Here is an 18,081-nt window from a genome sequence, read left to right as displayed (position 1 = left end):
TTAAATTTTACAAAATAATTTTTTTTAAAATATTATGACTCGATTGATCCAACCGTTCATGATCAAATTGATTTTAGCTGTGGTTTGAAGTTAAATTTCTCAAAGTCAACTTATCCTAAAATTCTTTGATTGGATTAAGTGATAAGTTTAGTTAAATATGATCAGTATACACCTAAAGGGGAGGGGGTAGAGGGAGGAAGATGGTATAGGTCATAAGTTCGAATTCATCTCACTAACAAAAATTAGCAAATTAATAATTAATAGCATTTGACAATAAAATTAAAATATCATCTAAAACTTTGAATTGAATATGATGTATGAATTTTGCTGGATAATTGAACATCAATAATGAATAGATTTTGATATCATGTTAAAAATAAGAAAAAAGTGAACACAAAAAAGATGAATTAACAAAATAATGAGATATTTCTAAATAAAAAAATAACAAAAATGACTAGAGGGTTTTCTTACCGTTTGTATTCCTTGAATAAAAAATAACATGGAAGACTAAGCCAAACTTAATTTAGCTCGCGAAGTTTTTTAAGGAGATTTTGATATATAAGAAAATGTCAAATAAGTTGAGGAATAACACTTTGGTCCTTATATTTAACAACAAAAGAGATATTCAGATTTATGTTAATCACAAAGATATAAAAGTGATGAGCGTTATCCTTTTCTTTTAGGATAAATAACAAAATTTATTTATCAAAGTGTGATATGATGATAAATTAATTGATTCTTAAAAGATAAAAAATATAAATTTAATTTCTAAATATATAAAAAGTGAGATAAATTAATTCTATGTTAAATTTATAAAATTATTTTATGATTAAATTATAATAATTAAGCTATTGAAACCAATAATCCAGAGCGGGAGATTGTTAGGTAGTTCTTCACAAGGACTATCTTTAAATAGATATCATATGCATACATAGCACTTCCAAAGGGCTATCAATTTTTTTAAAAAAATTCTATCTTTTTAAACTAGAGGTTGATAGAATGCATCGAAGCAAAGAAAAAGACTTACTCATATGGCTTTTGTGTTTGAGTTCCAAGAGAAGGGTTGTTGTGGACTTTGGAAAAGAAAGTTAATAGCTAGAAATAATTTATATTCAGGCTATACAAAACATGTATGAGGGAATAATTACTAGCTAGTGGGAGAGCACTAAGACGGAGACTAATTAAATATTTTCCTATAGTTGAGAACACTAAGAAGGGATAACTTTCAAAGTCAATTCATTGCCAGCTACCAAAACAATTAATCTCCAAAATTTCCCAACTGCATCATCATTATTAATATTTTCAGAACCCAAAATATGAAAATTGCCTTCAATGATTACAGTTTTTATAATATATGACTGGTTCACTTTCCGTGAAGGAACTATGTATGGCAGACGCAAAACTTGATGACACGGTTTCTGTTATTAAAAAAAAAATGACACGGTTTCTGCCGCGTGAATTACTATAATGTATTTTGAAGACTATACTATTTGAGTTGACTTGGGTTTGACTTGTTGACTTGACCATGTCTCATAACATGCTACTATAGTACTATAAATATAGCTCAATCTCAGCCAAGCATATCACATGTACTACATTTGCAAAACAAAAGCCATAGGTTGTTACTTCTCTTCGCCTTTTGCTTTGCAATTGTCACCAAACAATTCTTGCTTAGCTCTCACAAGCAAGCATTATCAACAATGAAGGTCAGAACTAGACTCATATTTTCCTCTCCTTCCCCTAAGCAATGCATGAATCACATTCTTGAGTTTTCTGAGCTTTGTATTAACTGTTTTCTTTCATGTTTTAGATGTAGAAGCAATTAATTATTGGATCTTAACAGCTCTTCGATATTTGTTGTGTAACAGAAAATTGTGTTAAAGGTGGACTTACATGATGACAGGATCAAGCGAAAAGCTATGAAGACAGCATCTGGCCTTTCGGGTAAATCAAAATTTTCAACCCTACTACAACTTTGCTTTGTTTCAAGAAGCCAAATACATATCATGCTGCAGCATCAAGGAATCAATGATTTCATAACAAAATTGTGTTTGTAATTATCTTGCAGGGGTTCAATCAGTTTCTGTTGACATTAATGACAAGAAAATGACCTTATTGGGGGATGTTGATCCAGTGAGTGCAGTGTCAAAGCTACGAAAGTGGTGTCACACTGAAATAGTCTCAGTTGGACCAGCAAAAGAGGAAAAGGAGAAAGAGAAAGTGGAGCCAGCAAAAGAACCTGTTCCTCTCAAGCTCTATGATGCCTATCCCTTTTATTATCATATGACACCACCACTGTATCTGTATAGTTAAAATTAATAGGTTAGATGTTTAGAAGAGAATCTTATATAGTGGCTGTGTCATCTACTAAATTTTAGAATATTATTAGGATTATTATTTGCAGAGGGTGGTGTAACTTTTTTGATAAATTCAGACAAGTTTCTAGCTACTTGGGTTTTTGATATATAGTATAATGTATACCTTTGTAATTTCATTGGCTTTTCCAGCAACACACATCTTGTTAGTATAGTTTGTTGGAAGTAAGAGCATATTAAGGAATGTGAATGAGTATGACACAAGTTTAATCTACTTCTAGCTGCCATCACGTTTTATAATATATACTTTTTTTTTCTGTTAAATACTACAATAATATAATTATTGTAGTCTTAGGAACTAGTTTATTCTCGCAGGTTATTATCCATAAAAGTTACAGTAGTTATAAAATAGAGAATTTCAAGATAAATTAATACTTTTATAATGTTAACTTCTCTTTAAAAAAAGAGAAAAAATGTTTATATGCACGTCAGGCAGCCATGATAAAAAAGAAAAAGAAAAAAGAAAAAAAATAGGTAGTTACTTTAAAATAAGGGTAATACAATAAATGAAAAGTTGTAATTTATTGTGTTCCGTTCTCTTTCGAAATGATAAAACGGAATATTTGTTCCATTCTTTTGTAAATTATTCAACCAATAAAATGATATTTTTAATTCATTTCAATTCATTCCACTCCATTATCCATTCGGTTGTTTACCATCAATACACAGACAGAGCCTTTGAAAAGAGGTTGTGCGACCCTGTCTGCTGTTCTCAAACAAAGGGCAAGTTACTTTTATCTCCTCACCACCTAACTGATTATTTTCTATAGCATCAAATCAGCAAAATATATGGTTATTTTTATGAAATCAGATTCTTAAGAAACCGAAATTGAAATAAAACAATTGTTGATAAAACAATAAAACCATAATAGTTTTTACTTTTGGCAATTCAATAAATTAGACATTGTTAAATCAAGACACAAACATCAAATGATTGACTGTATTTGGAAGTTAAGTTAAAAAATATATTTCTTAGACAACCTTGAGTTATCTATAACTTGAAAGAAAAAAAATATAAATAATTGATTTGATTGATGATGTAATGTGATAGGAAGAGAAATAAAAAAAAGAATTATTAATTAAATGTTTAAAATTTTGAATTGTCAAAATATAATCAGTCAATTAAAAAACTTTAGATTGTCGACTAATAAATTATCGATGCCTATTGTCATAGGCAAGGGACTTAAAAACTATTTAAGTTTCTTATCATTAAAGAAGATAGATGTGCAGAAAAATCAGAGCCTAATACCTAATAGGATACTTTAAATCTCATCACCCCATTGTCAAATATGACAATTCATATGACCGTATAGCATATTCCTAAGAGAGAAACAAGTATTTGATATATATCAACAGAGATTTTTCATGTCTATATCAGAAAACCTACCAATCTGAAAACAATTTATAGAAGGATGATAAATCAAAGATATATCCTATAATTGACAATTAATTATAAAACTTAAAAATCTTTTATTTCTTGCCAATCGTATCGGATTCTATTGGACGGATGCCTTCTTGCATCACTGGGAACTTGAAGAACAATTCTGCCAATTTTTTTCTTTGGCCAACTTGGAAAGCTTGTTATCCAATTCTTTGCGCATTTAATATATATATATATATATATACAATTAAAAATTATTTAAAATGGTGTAACCTACGAGTTTCTCCGAAATTAATAATACCCGATAGAAATGATAATGGATATTGAAATTCTAAATTTGTCACTTTTAAATCTAAACCCCAATCTGTTCCACTTTTGCGATAGAGAGAACTAGATCCCTACTTGATCCGTCCCATTGTAATGCCCAAATTTTATTTTTCGGGGGTATAACCACAAAGCAAGATGAATGATTATTTTCTCAGTCGGACCCCAAAATATATAAGAAAAGCCTTCAATGATTACACTTATTATTAGATTTCATTATTGGTTCACTTTCCGTAAAGATAATAACACTACAATAGATTTTTACCGCGTGAATTATTGTAAACAAATAATTAAATTTATCAAACTTAAAAGTTTATGTAGACTTGTGAAAGTTTATGAAACTCGATTTGTATACTCAACTTGTAAATTCGTAAAAATTTATTTTACATAAAAATAATAATAAAATATTTATAAATAACATATTAATTAAACATTTCAATAATATAATAAAATAAAGTAGTAAATCATAAAGTTTAGAATATTTAAATAACTAAGTCTATTAATAATACATCACTAGTAGACAATAACTTGTAGAGACCATAGTAATGGTAGATCATTTTTATCGAGGGTTTGATATTATTAAAGGTGGGAATTTTGTATTTGAGAATAACACAAATACATGTTGAATGCTAAACACACACAAAATAATAAAAAATGACTTACATTTTGATCTATTTTTTTTAATTTGCTAACTCATTGACTCGATGGTAAATTCGATAATCTACCGAATTTACTTTTTATAGAATTTATCCAGATTATAGTAAAAAAATAGTTTACTTAAGAGTCAACACGCAGAGGACAAATAGACCCGTAAAAATTAGTGAGTCAACTTGAGTTTGAAAACCATGCAAACAATTGTATTAGCGGATGCATGATTAAAAAGAAATAAGAAAGCCTTAAAGGATTACACTTTTTTATAAAGTTTGGTTGATTCACTTTCTATAAAGGATCTGTAGGATAGTTAGAGAGTGCAACATTTAAAGATCACACGGTTTCCGCGTTAGAGCGTGCAACATTTAAATATCACACGGTTTCCGGCGCGAGTAAACCATATAAACAAACAAAATTGTACTAAAGTTTTGAAGACCCTATACTATATGTTGAATTGGGTTGACTTGACTTGACTATGTCTCCCACGACATGCTACTATAAATGTTGCTCAATCTCAGCCACACTTATCACAACTTCATTTGCAAATTGTCACACCAAAAAATTCTTGCTTAGCTCTCACAAACAATCTTTAACAACAATGAAGGTCAGAATAACTAGACTCTCATGGGATGAAACCCATCTCTTTTATAATATTTCCTCTTCTTCCCCCAATCAATGCATGCATACACGAATTGCATTCATGAGTTTTCTCAGAGCTTTACTCTGTCTAGCTTGTTTCCACTAGCTAGGACTTGTATTTAACTATTTCCTAATTTCATGTTTTAGATGTAGAAGTAATTTTTGAGTCTAAATTAATTAACAGCTCTTTGATATTTGTTCTGTTACAGAAAGTAGTATTAAAGGTGGACTTAAATAATGATAGAATCAAGAAAAAAGCTATGAAGACAGCATCTGGCCTTTCAGGTAAATAAATTTTTTCACTCTAGCTACTATATACAACTTGCTTTAATTAGTTTCAAGAAACAAAATCCATATCACAAAGCGTGAATGATTCATTTGATTTCTGAACAAAATTGCATTTCTAATTATTTTGCAGGGGTTGAATCGATTTCTGTTGACGTTAAGGACATGAAACTAGTCTTATTGGGTGAGATTGATCCAGTGAGTGCAGTGTCAAAGCTACGAAAGTGGTGTCACACTGAACTAATTTCATTTGGACCAGCAAAAGAGGAGAAGGAGAAGGACCCCGCTATTCCTCTCTACGAAGCCTATCCCCTTTATTATCACATGACACCAACATTGTATGGTTCAAATTACTAGGTTAGAGGTTTTGAAGAGAGTCTTAGGGCTGCGTGATCATCTGCTAAATTCTAGAATATTAGAAAGTTTGATAAAAAAAAGACTTCATAGTCATTTTTGTTGGTTTTAGTTATATTTTTCATTATCTAGTTGAAGACCATTGTGTGCCCAATTAAGGGAGTAAACATGCTTCTTGTATATATAGACAAACGTACTTGGTGTATTTGTTTTAGCATCTTGATTTAGGCTTTTTTTGTATTAAGGAGACTTTTATTTTTTTCTAGCTGCGGATATGTCCTGTTTATTGTTGTATCATTTTCGATTTAATATAATTTACATTTTTCAAAATAAAAGAAGGGAGTAAACATGCATTAGACTGGAGTGTTGGACTGATTGTCATTTTGTAATAAAATATACGCATACAACAATTTTTGTTGATTAGGGTGGACTCATTATTATGGGAAGAGTTGTTTAAGGAAATGGAAGTGGTGCTGTTCATTTTATCAGCAAAATTTTTTTATATATCGGTACCAAAAGTACCATAATTTTGTTACATCAATGTATGGTCCAACAAAAATCTCTCCACACCCAACCTGCAAATATGCAAATATAGGGGATAATAATGATTACAAATTAATGCACACCACAATTTGCTCCCATAATTTCTCAAAATCATATCAACAATAGCAAAGTAAATTAATAACCACCTCCCTAGACAACGACTCCCACAATAAAAGTCTCAATTTTCAAGCGACAAATACAATGATCCCCTATTCCACCTGCCATAGTTTTCAAGACCAAACCTGTTAAGCTATTGCAACCAATAATCCACAGCGGGAGATTGTTAGGTGGTTCTTCACAAGGACTATCTTTAAATAGATATCATATGCATACATAGCACTTCCAAAGCGCCATCAATTTTTTTAAAAAAAATTCTATCTATCTTTTTTAACTAGAGGTTGATAGAATGCATCGAAGCAAAGAAAAAGACTTACTCATATGACTTTTGTGTTTGAGTTGCAAGAGAAGTGTTTTTTTGTGGACTTTGGAAAAGAAAGTTAATAGCTAGAAATAATTTATATTCAGGCTATACAAAACATGTATGAGGGAATAATTACTAGCTAGTGGGAGAGCACTAAGACGGAGACTAATTAAATATTTTCCTATAGTTGAGAACACTAAGAAGGGATAACTTTCAAAAGTCAATTCATTGCCAGCTACCAAAACAATTAATCTCCAAAATTTCCCAACTGCATCATCATTATTAATATTTTCAGAACCCAAAATATGAAAATTGCCTTCAATGATTACAGTTTTTGTAATATATCACTGGTTCACTTTCCGTGAAGGAACTATGTAGGGCAGACGCAAAACTTGATGACACGGTTTCTGTTATTAAAAAAAAAAATGACACGGTTTCTGCCGCGTGAATTACTATAATGTATTTTGAAGACTATACTATTTGAGTTGACTTGGGTTTGACTTGTTGACTTGACCATGTCTCATAACATGCTACTATAGTACTATAAATATAGCTCAATCTCAGCCAAGCATATCACAAGTACTACATTTGCAAAACAAAAGCCATAGGTTGTTACTTCTCTTCGCCTTTTGCTTTGCAATTGTCACCAAACAATTCTTGCTTAGCTCTCCCAGGCAAGCATTAACAACAATGAAGGTCAGAACTAGACTCTCATATATTTTCTCAGTCGGACCCCAAAATATACAAGAAAAGCGTTCAATGATTACACTTATTATTAGATTTCACTATTGGTTCACTTTCCGTAAAGATAATAACACTACAATATGTTTCTATCGCGTGAATTATTGTAAACAAATAATTAAGATTATCAACCTCGAGAATTTAGGCAGACTTGTGAGAGTTTATAAACTCGACTCGTAGACTCAACTCGTAAACTCGTAAAAATTTACTTCATATAAAAATAATAACAAAATATCTATAAATAACATGCTAATTAAATATTTCAATAATATAATAAAACAAAGTAGTAAATCATAAAGTTTAGAATATTTAAATAACCAAGTCTAGTAATAATACATCAGTAGTAGACAATAATTTGTAGATGTTATACTAATGGTAGATCATTCTCATCGAGAGTTTGATGTTATTAGAGAATAAGAGTTTGATATTATTAAAGGTGAAAATTTTGTATTTGAGAATAACATACTAAATGAAGATATGCTGAATACTAACACACATAAAACAATAAAAAATGACTTACATTTAGATCTAATTTTTTTAATTTGTTAACTCGTTGACTCAGTGGTAAACTCGAAAGTCTACCGAATTTACTTAAAGTTTATAGAATTTACCCAGAGTATATTGAAAAAAAAATTTATTCAAGAATTAATTTACAGATGACAAATGGATTTGTAAATTCGTAAGAATTGACAAATTAACTCGAGAATTTGATAAGCATGTAAACAATTGAATTAATGTTTTGAAGACCTCATTTTACTATCATTTTTTCCCTACCGGACGCATGATTAAAAAGAAATAAGAAAGCCTTAAAGGATTACACTTTTTTATAAAGTTTGGTTGATTCACTTTCTACAAAGGAACTGTAGGATAGTTAGAGAGTGCAACATTTAAAGATCACACAGTTTCCGCGTTAGAGCGTGCAACATTTAAATATCACACGGTTTCCGGCGCGCGTAAACTATATAAACAAACAAAATTGTACTAAAGTTTTGAGGACCATATACTATATGTTGAATTGGGTTGACTTGACTTGACTATGTCTCCCACGACATGCTACTATAAATGTTGCTCAATCTCAGCCACACTTATCACAACTTCATTTGCAAATTGTCACACCAAGCAATTCTTGCTTAGCTCTCACAAACAATCTTTAACAACAATGAAGGTCAGAATAACTAGACAATGTTTGGTTGGTTCAAGAGATTCAAATAATTGAGCTAATAAAAACAAGTTAGTAGTGAATGGTTTAATAGATTTAGAATAGAAATAACTTTAAAATTAAGGATTTTATTATATAATTTTTTATTTATTCTTATTTATCATTTTTTTTCAACATTTCTCACTCTTTAATTTAGTTTCACTTTATCTATTTCTGCTTATTATTATTATTATTATTATCTTTTCTATTTTTGTCCTTTCTACCGAAAAAAACATAAATAAAGATGATCAGTTACACATTACACATAATAAATGTTTATTTTATATAACTATAATTTATAATATATAATAAATAACTATTTCTAAATATATAATTAAATTCTAAAATAAATAAATACTTTTTAACGTATAATTTTAAATTCAAGTTAGAATTAATTAAAGTTATTGAAAATTCGTGATAGATTGAAAAAAATAAAAAATAATGTTAAACCATTCTTAATATTGAAAGCATAATAGAGTATAATGCAAATCGTGAGAATAAAGTTCACCGCTTTACTAGATGAAAGTACTCAAATTAGAGGAAAGTATAAGAATGGAGACCTGAAAAAATAGATATATAGTCCTAGACACACATGTATTCTCATCTTAATTTTATTTATTATGGCTAATTGGCTATAACTTCTACTTTATTCTCTCTATCTTTATCTTTTGTCTATAAATATTGCTCAATCTCAGCTATATCTATTACAACTTCATTTGCAATTGTCACCAAACAATTATTCCTTGGCTCTCTCAAGCAAGCTTTAATTGCAATGAAGGTCAGAACTAGATTCTCATGGGATGAAATGAATCTCTTTTATTTCCTCTACTTAATTACCTCTTCAACTAATCAATGCATGGATCCCATTTCTTGAGTTTTCTCTACACTGTTCAGTTTCCACTAGGGCTTGCATTTAACTATTCGTTGCATGTTTTAGACGAACAAGTAATTGTTGGTTCTTAACAGCTCTTTGGTCTGTTGTGTAGCAGAAAGTAGTGTTAAAGGTGGATTTACATGACGATAGGATGAAGAAAAAAGCTATGAAGATAGCATCTGGCGTTACAGGTATATATCAAAATCTTCACTCTACTACAACTATGCGTTAATTGTTCCAAGAAACAAAATCCATAGCATACACATAGTCAAGGATTCAATGTTTTTCTAACAAAATTGTATTTGAAATTATTTTCAGGTGTTGAATTAGTTTCTGTTAAAGTGAAAGACAAAAAAATGATTTTATTGGGGGACATTGATCCGGTGAGTGTAGTGTCCAAGCTACGAAAGTGGTGTCATACTGAAATAGTTTCAGTTGGACCAGCAACAGTGGACAACAAGAAGGTTGAGCCAGAAAAAGAGGACAAGAAGATCGAGTCACCAAAAGTAACTTTTCCTCTCGAGCTGATCTCTGAAGGCTATCCCCTTTATAATCAGATGACACCACCTAAGTATAGTTATCAACATTACTATGGTACAAGTTTCGAAGAGGATCATAATGGCTGTGTCATCTGCTAAATTTGTGAATTTTTAGAATGTGTTTGATCAAAAGACATCCTAGTCATTTTGTTGTTTTTGTTTTGTATTTTCCATGATCTAGTATATTGAAGACCACACACACACATATATATATATATATGTGTGTGTGTATATAGTGGGTCCAAGGGAGTGAATATGCTTAATTTACTGCATGTAGTGTGGTGCATGATTAATTGACTTTGACATTTTGTTGGTTTTGTTTGTATTTTTCATGTTCTAGTAGATGGAAGACTATAGTGTGTACAATGGAGTAAATATGGTGTTCTGTGAGTTTGACTTTATCATTTTGTTGGTTTTGTTTGTATTTTTCGTATGCTCTAGTAGATTGAAGACTATATATATAAAGTGTGTCCAAGTGTTAGCCCATATTTTCGACGAGCTAAAATATGTTCTAAGTATGCATTGGATGTCGTCTCGAGGTTCGGAGCGTATTACAGAGCAAGAGTCTGGCCAGGACCTGCTCGAATCGAAAAGAGAGGAGAGTCTTTAAGAAGGAATTCCCAGGTTCAAAGGAGTATTTACGAAGTACAAAGCTAAGACAAGAAAGAGGACTTCGAGTTATTGGGCAATTCGAACTGGTGTATGGACGAGTCGAAGTCGAGGCAGCAAGAGTTTTGGACTTAGCATAATTTCTGAACAAATCTTCACTAAACCAGTTCGACTTCGAGCAAGATGGATAACCGTTCTAAGGAGCAGTTATGTGCATGTAAGATGTACGTGGCAGGACACTTGGCATTCGGATAATGTTCGACCGTTAGGGCAGTTTATTTTCGAATGTCTATATATAGCAGTTTTAGTTAGTTTTTGAGGGTCGCAAATCATTTCTACAGAATCCTTATACACTCAAAGTATCCAGCGCAGAGAGAAACGAGTACACAAGGAGAATGTATGTTTGTTTGTGAACCATTTTAAGTTTTTGTAAACTTTACATTTCGAATGCAATTTACGTTTCGTTTTATAATTCCTGCATTTTAAATGGTTCATTCGATTGAATGAACTCGCTGAGCCTTTACATTCTGCAATTTTCCTTTCCTTGCCTAGTTATTTCCAGCCTTTCGATTTCTGTTAAACAATTTTACTTTCTGCAAATTTCGAACCAGTAAGTGTTTGTTGCAACGATGAACATTCAAAAGCTTTACATTTAAACGCAAAATACACAAGTGACATGCTCCTGAGATTCACTAGTTGATCTCGCAAGCAATTAACTTAGACTAGCGGTTGTTTACCAAATTCCAGTGTAAACAAATTGGCACGCCCAGTGGGACCGGTCAATTGTGTGTTTTGGTTTTAAATTATTTTTAAAGTTTTGTTTGTTGCAGTTGGTTTATTGCCTTCTTAATTGTTTTGATTTTGTATGCATTTAAGAAGTGGGAAATCTGTTCCACACTTAACAGAATTCAAAACTCGTACAAGGATGGCTAGACCACCCCCAAGCAATCGAAACAATGACCTTCCAAATATGGAGGGGCAACCAACGCAAACATCTGTCAGTAATGCCAATATAAATTCTGGTATAGGAGCAATTCCTGACCAAACTGTTGGCACAATTAGTTCAACCGCTTCGACGGTTATGAATCAGACAGGGGTAACCTCTCCCATGACCAACATGACGTTGGCAAGTTCGACCACGTCAGCGTCTGCTTTTGCCCCTTGGAACAATCCTAGTTTAGGGAATCCCAGTGGAAGTCCCTTTCGACCGCCTCAAAATCCTCTATATGGCATGCCTACATCTTTGATGGTAGGGTTGCAAAATTCTCAACCAAACATAGAGAATCTTAATATGGCCTCTCCATCAGGATCTGTAGCGGGCAATCAAGGTAGGGTAATTCCGCAACATTTAACTAATACATCCGTTTTGTCACTCAGACAACAAATGGATGAAAGTAACCATGATATGGTTAACATGTTAACACAACAAATAGGAACTGTTATTAACCCTTTAATTCAAAATACAAATGACAGTTACCAAACGTTAACAAATCAAATAAGTCGAATTGCTGACTTTTTTGGGGCACCACCCATACAGCAACCACCGATTCGACAGATCCAAATACAGGCGCCTGTCCAAGAGATACAGATGCCTAATAACCCCGGGATGCAAATGGCTCAAGCACCACAACCAGCGGCACGCATAGAGCCACCAGTCCAACAGGTCGAACCAAACCCTGGTATAGTATTGGTAAATAGGAACCAAAATGCTGATGAAGTAATAGGGAATATTCAACAAAACCGTTTCGATATGCAGAATAACCTAGCCCAAATGGTCGAAACGATTTTGGTGCAGAATGGTTTGAACTTAGGCTTACATAGGCCTAATTTTGTGTCTCCATTATCTGAGTATGTGTTACAGACAGAATTACCAAGGGGTGTGAAAATCCCTAAGTTTACCAAGTTTGCGGGAGAGACAAATGAGTCCACTGTCGAACACGTTGCTAGATATTTGGTCGAAGCAGGGGATTTGGCTAATAATGAAAATTTAAGAATGAAATTTTTCCCTAGTTCCTTGACTAAAAATGCTTTTACATGGTTTACAACCCTTCCTCCTCATTCCATACATAATTGGAACCAATTGGAAAGGATTTTCCATGAGCAATTTTATATGGGACAGTCTAAGATCAGCCTTAAAGAGTTAGCCAGCGTTCGACGCAAGGCACTTGAATCAATTGATGATTATTTGAACAGATTCAGACTCTTAAAGGCAAGGTGTTTCACCCAAGTCCCTGAACATGAATTAGTCGAAATGGCTGCTGGTGGCCTAGACTATTCGATTAGAAAGAAATTAGATACCCAGTATTTAAGGGATATGGCTCAATTGGCTGATAGAGTTCGACAACTCGAACGGTTGAAGGCCGAAAAGGCTAGAAATTCTAAATTCCACAAGAAGGAAAAGGTTGCATATGTCGAAACCAATGACAGTGACCAGGAGTTCGATATTATTTATGAAGATATCGAAGACAGTGAGGTTGATTTAGCAGAATTAAAACCTGGACCTCCTTATGTTTGTAAACTCCTTAGACCTTCCAATGGAAAAAACCCTGTTGAACCTAAAAATGATAAATTTGTGTCTAAAACTTATACATTTGACATAACTAAATGTGATGAAATATTTGATTTATTAGTCACAGATGGCCAGATTGTTGTTCCTAAGGGCTTGAAAGTACCCCCAATCGAACAACAGAAAAAAAGGGGTTATTGTAAATTTCATAATTTCCTTGGCCATAAAACCTCACGTTGTGTTCTTTTCAGGGATTTGGTTCAAAAGGCTCTTGACGAAGGAAGGCTAAAATTTGGTGAGAAACCAAAGGTTGTTCAGGCAAATGCTGAAACATCCAAAGCTGCCGAAACTCTCTATGCGGAGCCCCAAGAAATAATGATGGTCGAAACAATGGAGGTGTCCCATGTGCAAGTTCAGGATGTATCTGAAGAGGATTACAACGAACAGATGAAGGTTGTTTATCCTCAAGCTGAGGAGGAGTTAATTGATTTCTTGAACAGATGCAAACTCGAAAACAAGATTGTGATGCTCTGCCCTCGCTGCAGTGCAGTATGTGATAAGGAGGCTACTGAGGGCCTCAAGAAATACCAAGTTGTTAACAAGGGGGCAAGGCAGAACCAACGTTTCGATAAAGGCAAAAGAGTTATGGTGCAGTCGAATACTAATCAGAAGTCAGGTCGAAGGAATACTTTCGCTCCTCCTGGTTCAGTGCCGGTCGAAAAATGGATGCACCAGGGACTCATAAGGTTCAACAAAGGGATTATGGAAGTAGGTGGTTCGAGTGGAACGAAGCAAATTGGCCCACAGGAGGCCAATAGGTACTCGTATAGGAACAATTACAAAGGAAAGAATCCTATGACGAGGACCCAATGGCGTAGGTTCCAGCGTCAGAAGAAATTGGCCCAGCAGAACCCGCAAATGGGCCAATATAAAGAAGTATCTAGGAGGCCAGTAAAGGAGAGACTCCTGCCTCCGGTGGATGAAGATAAGATGGAGGATGAGGATCTACTGGATTCTGAGCCAGATTTCGATGTCATCTGTGTGGTATCTATCTTGCCATCTGAATATGATGTCCAATCTGAAGTTACTGAGATCGAAAGTGAGTTCGATCATTTTGATATGGCTGACCCAAAGCCAGTATGTTACTATGTTATGAATAATGGCTGTGTGGAAGAGCAAGTAGCTTATTTCGAAAAGCCAGATTTTCAGATGAAAAGTCATCTCAAACCTCTTTTCATCAGAGCAAAAGTTGAGAATGTTGGAATCAACAAAGTGCTCATTGATGGAGGAGCGGCTGTCAACTTAATGCCTCGATCTATGCTCTACAAGATCGGGAAACATGACACTGATCTATCTGCCCACAACATTGTGCTTTCGAATTATGAGGGTAAAACTGGCTATTCTTTGGGAGCCATTCAAGTAGATGTTGCTGTAGGCAGTATAGTTCGACCAACTCTTTTCCTGGTGATACAGTCTAAGGCTAATTTTAACTTGCTATTAGGAAGGGAGTGGATTCATGGAGTTGGAGCTGTGCCATCTACCCTTCACCAGAAGCTCATTATCTGGAGGGAAGATGGGATTGTGGAAAATATAGAGGCGGATCAAAGCTTCTATAAGTCAGAGGTCGATAATGTTACTGCACAAACCTTTGACAAAAAGTTGGCTAACATAGCGCCTTGTGGTGACAAGGAGGCTGTTGTCGAATCGAGTGACAATGTTGTCCACTCTGTCAAACTCCATCCTACTTATGGGTTTATATGGGAGAGGGAGGAAATTAATGATGTTCCCTCTGAAGATGGAGTCATTCCACCAACTGGGTGGAATATATATGAAGATTAATATGACTGAGGCCGCTGCATGGGCCAGAATTACGGCTTATATGGCCGAAAATAGACTAAATACGGCCTTCGAGGCTGAGTCTCAACAAAATATGGCAGTTGAAGCCAAGATCGAAGATCATGAGAATAAAGAAACAAAGGATCGAAGACTGGATTGCATATATGACGATGAGCCGCTGGGTTTCGAGAAAAATCCCGTAAGTGAGGTGCCAAAGATGCAGGCTCAAGATCCTTTGGAAGAGGTCGATATGGGAGATGGCTCGATTAAAAGGCCAACTTATATCAGTGCCAATATCACCTCAAGTTTAAAAGAAAAGCTGGTGCCTCTTCTTAGAGAGTTTAAAGACTGTTTTGCTTGGGATTACCACGAAATGCCTGGGTTAAGCAGAGAATTGGTCGAAATGAAGTTACCTATCAAGGAGGGAAAAAGACCAGTAAAACAACTACCAAGAAGATTTGCACCAGAAATCATGTCCAAGATCAAGGAAGAAGAAGGGTTTTGGAAGAAGCTGAAGGGGTTTTATCTGTAGTTCTGGCGCTATTTATGGGGTTTCACTTTAAAAAAGGGAAAATAATATAATAAGAATCAAGGGTCAGAAATCAATCACATCAGATTTCCCTTTTTACTCCCCAGCGTGACACGTGTCCCACTCAGCCTAGAAAGGTGGAATTAATGATGGGTAATGGAGATCGAGGCGACGGTTACACAGTGAACGTGCGATCGTGACGTCGTTTCAGGAAAGCTGGTAGAAGAAGAGAAAAAATGTCAACTTCTCATCTTCCTTCGATCTCGAATCGAAGCAGACATTTTTTGGGGGCAATTTGTTAGCCCATATTTTCGACGAGCTAAAATATGTTCTAAGTATGCATTGGATGTCGTCTCGAGGTTCGGAGCGTATTACAGAGCAAGAGTCTGGCCAGGACCTGCTCGAATCGAAAAGAGAGGAGAGTCTTTAAGAAGGAATTCCCAGGTTCAAAGGAGTATTTACGAAGTACAAAGCTAAGACAAGAAAGAGGACTTCGAGTTATTGGGCAATTCGAACTGGTGTATGGACGAGTCGAAGTCGAGGCAGCAAGAGTTCTGGACTTAGCATAATTTCTGAACAAATCTTCACTAAACCAGTTCGACTTCGAGCAAGATGGATAACCGTTCTAAGGAGCAGTTATGTGCATGTAAGATGTACGTGGCAGGACACTTGGCATTCGGATAATGTTCGACCGTTAGGGCAGTTTATTTTCGAATGTCTATATATAGCAGTTTTAGTTAGTTTTTGAGGGTCGCAAATCATTTCTACAGAATCCTTATACACTCAAAGTATCCAGCGCAGAGAGAAACGAGTACACAAGGAGAATGTATGTTTGTTTGTGAACCATTTTAAGTTTTTGTAAACTTTACATTTCGAATGCAATTTACGTTTCGTTTTATAATTCCTGCATTTTAAATGGTTCATTCGATCGAATGAACTCGCTGAGCCTTTACATTCTGCAATTTTCCTTTCCTTGCCTAGTTATTTCCAGCCTTTCGATTTCTGTTAAACAATTTTACTTTCTGCAAATTTCGAACCAGTAAGTGTTTGTTGCAACGATGAACATTCAAAAGTTTTACATTTAAACGCAAAATACACAAGTGACATGCTCCTGAGATTCACTAGTTGATCTCGCAAGCAATTAACTTAGACTAGCGGTTGTTTACCAAATTCCAGTGTAAACACCAAGAGAGTAAATAAGCTGTACTGAAATTAGTGTGGTGTATGATTTGACTTTGTCATTTTGTTGGTATTCTTCATGAAGACTAGTGTGCCCAAGGGAGTAAATATGCTGTACTGTAATTAGTGTGGTATGTGTACTATGACTAGTTAATCTTGTACCTTTTGTATTAAATATTGTAGACAATAAAATGATGGCTGATTCACAAGTAATATAGCAACCAAGATTTGAGAGGAGAATTTTCTCTTCTTAATACTTCTTCCTATCATTGAAAAATTAAAATTATCCATAATTTATCAATTTATTAATATTTATCTATATTATAATTAATTTAAAATTTATTTCACTTTAACAATAATATTATTAGGAATGGATTGATCTAACTCAAGGAAGGATGATATATCGCCTAAGGTTTATAATTTTTTTTAACAACCCTCAAGCTTAAGATTAGACATTTGATGTATGAATTTTGCAGGAATATATACTTTAATTATGTAGATATGCTATGATGCCCTATCAAAAACAATAAAGGTAAAAAAAAATATGAAACTTAAAAAATGAATTAAAACAATAATAAAAGTCATATTTTTAAAAGAAAAATGTTAAAAAATGGCATAGATATAATTTTTTTAAAAGTTTTCATTTAAATTAATGAGATAAAAACTAAAAATATTTACCTTTGTAATTCAATATTAACCTGTTCATGTTTTTCTCTATAGATGATAATAATTTTTACCATGAAAACTTCACATCTTTGCATCTTGTGTATTTTCAATCCCTCGAATTCAAATATATAAGCATTCATTCATCTAAAATTTTCATCATATTATGTATAATTTATATACTTATATTAATTATAATTTTCTCTCTGTCGTATATATATGTTCATTTATCTATTTGATTTAGATAGTAATAATACACTTTTCCTGTAAATTACATGTGTTTATTTGGTCCTTTTCAAATTCTTTGTGCCACCTAAATCCTTGAGCTAGCCATTAAAAAATCTCTAATCATATAAACCTGATGTTAAATTTTAATTATTTAACCATGAAATTTTTAATCTTTAATGTCATATAGGTAATTTGACTATGGTGAA

At 33.5% G+C, this 18,081-nt stretch overlaps 4 protein-coding genes across 5 annotated transcripts; all 4 read left to right on the top strand.

Annotated features, from left to right (window-relative positions):
- Positions 1 to 1,581: 1,581 nt before the first annotated feature.
- On the top strand, positions 1,582 to 2,589 carry LOC114389630 (heavy metal-associated isoprenylated plant protein 39-like). The gene is made up of 3 exons (XM_028350340.1): positions 1,582 to 1,706; positions 1,869 to 1,944; positions 2,069 to 2,589. Exons 1-3 carry the CDS (start codon positions 1,701 to 1,703, stop codon positions 2,311 to 2,313), a joined length of 327 nt encoding a protein of 108 aa, XP_028206141.1. The 5' UTR covers positions 1,582 to 1,700; the 3' UTR covers positions 2,314 to 2,589.
- A 2,622-nt stretch (positions 2,590 to 5,211) lies between these two features.
- LOC114389672 (heavy metal-associated isoprenylated plant protein 39-like) lies at positions 5,212 to 6,274 on the top strand. The gene is made up of 3 exons (XM_028350404.1): positions 5,212 to 5,335; positions 5,580 to 5,655; positions 5,789 to 6,274. The coding sequence occupies exons 1-3, from the start codon at positions 5,330 to 5,332 to the stop codon at positions 6,010 to 6,012; spliced, it is 306 nt and encodes a 101-aa protein (XP_028206205.1). The 5' UTR covers positions 5,212 to 5,329; the 3' UTR covers positions 6,013 to 6,274.
- A 3,245-nt stretch (positions 6,275 to 9,519) lies between these two features.
- Positions 9,520 to 11,374, top strand: LOC114389673 (heavy metal-associated isoprenylated plant protein 39-like). 2 transcript variants are annotated; one of them, XM_028350405.1, is made up of 3 exons: positions 9,520 to 9,690; positions 9,899 to 9,977; positions 10,105 to 11,374. In XM_028350405.1, the coding sequence occupies exons 1-3, from the start codon at positions 9,685 to 9,687 to the stop codon at positions 10,422 to 10,424; spliced, it is 405 nt and encodes a 134-aa protein (XP_028206206.1). In that variant the 5' UTR covers positions 9,520 to 9,684; the 3' UTR covers positions 10,425 to 11,374. The 2 variants fall into 2 exon arrangements, with proteins under 2 accessions (XP_028206206.1, XP_028206207.1); XM_028350406.1 differs by having other exon boundaries at positions 9,521 to 9,690; positions 9,902 to 9,977.
- A 662-nt stretch (positions 11,375 to 12,036) lies between these two features.
- LOC114390016 lies at positions 12,037 to 15,279 on the top strand. The gene has a single exon (XM_028350707.1). The coding sequence runs from the start codon at positions 12,043 to 12,045 to the stop codon at positions 15,277 to 15,279; it is 3,237 nt and encodes a 1,078-aa protein (XP_028206508.1). The 5' UTR covers positions 12,037 to 12,042.
- Positions 15,280 to 18,081: the final 2,802 nt, after the last annotated feature.

Source organism: Glycine soja, chromosome 16 (assembly GCF_004193775.1).
Source record: "Glycine soja cultivar W05 chromosome 16, ASM419377v2, whole genome shotgun sequence".
Taxonomy (NCBI): Eukaryota; Viridiplantae; Streptophyta; class Magnoliopsida; order Fabales; family Fabaceae; genus Glycine; species Glycine soja.
The sequence above is the reverse complement of the archived record's forward strand: the minus strand, read 5'-3'. Positions and strand labels throughout refer to the sequence as shown.

Bases quoted from the DNA above. Each gene is read 5' to 3' on its own strand.
- LOC114389630 (XM_028350340.1), top strand. The intron at 1,945-2,068 runs GTAAATCAAAAT...ATTATCTTGCAG, and splicing joins GACAGCATCTGGCCTTTCGG to GGGTTCAATCAGTTTCTGTT.
- LOC114389672 (XM_028350404.1), top strand. The intron at 5,656-5,788 runs GTAAATAAATTT...ATTATTTTGCAG, and splicing joins GACAGCATCTGGCCTTTCAG to GGGTTGAATCGATTTCTGTT.
- LOC114389673 (XM_028350405.1), top strand. The intron at 9,978-10,104 runs GTATATATCAAA...AATTATTTTCAG, and splicing joins GATAGCATCTGGCGTTACAG to GTGTTGAATTAGTTTCTGTT.
- LOC114390016 (XM_028350707.1), top strand. From the start codon at position 12,043: ATGACCAACATGACGTTGGCAAGTTCGACCACGTCAGCGTCTGCTTTT.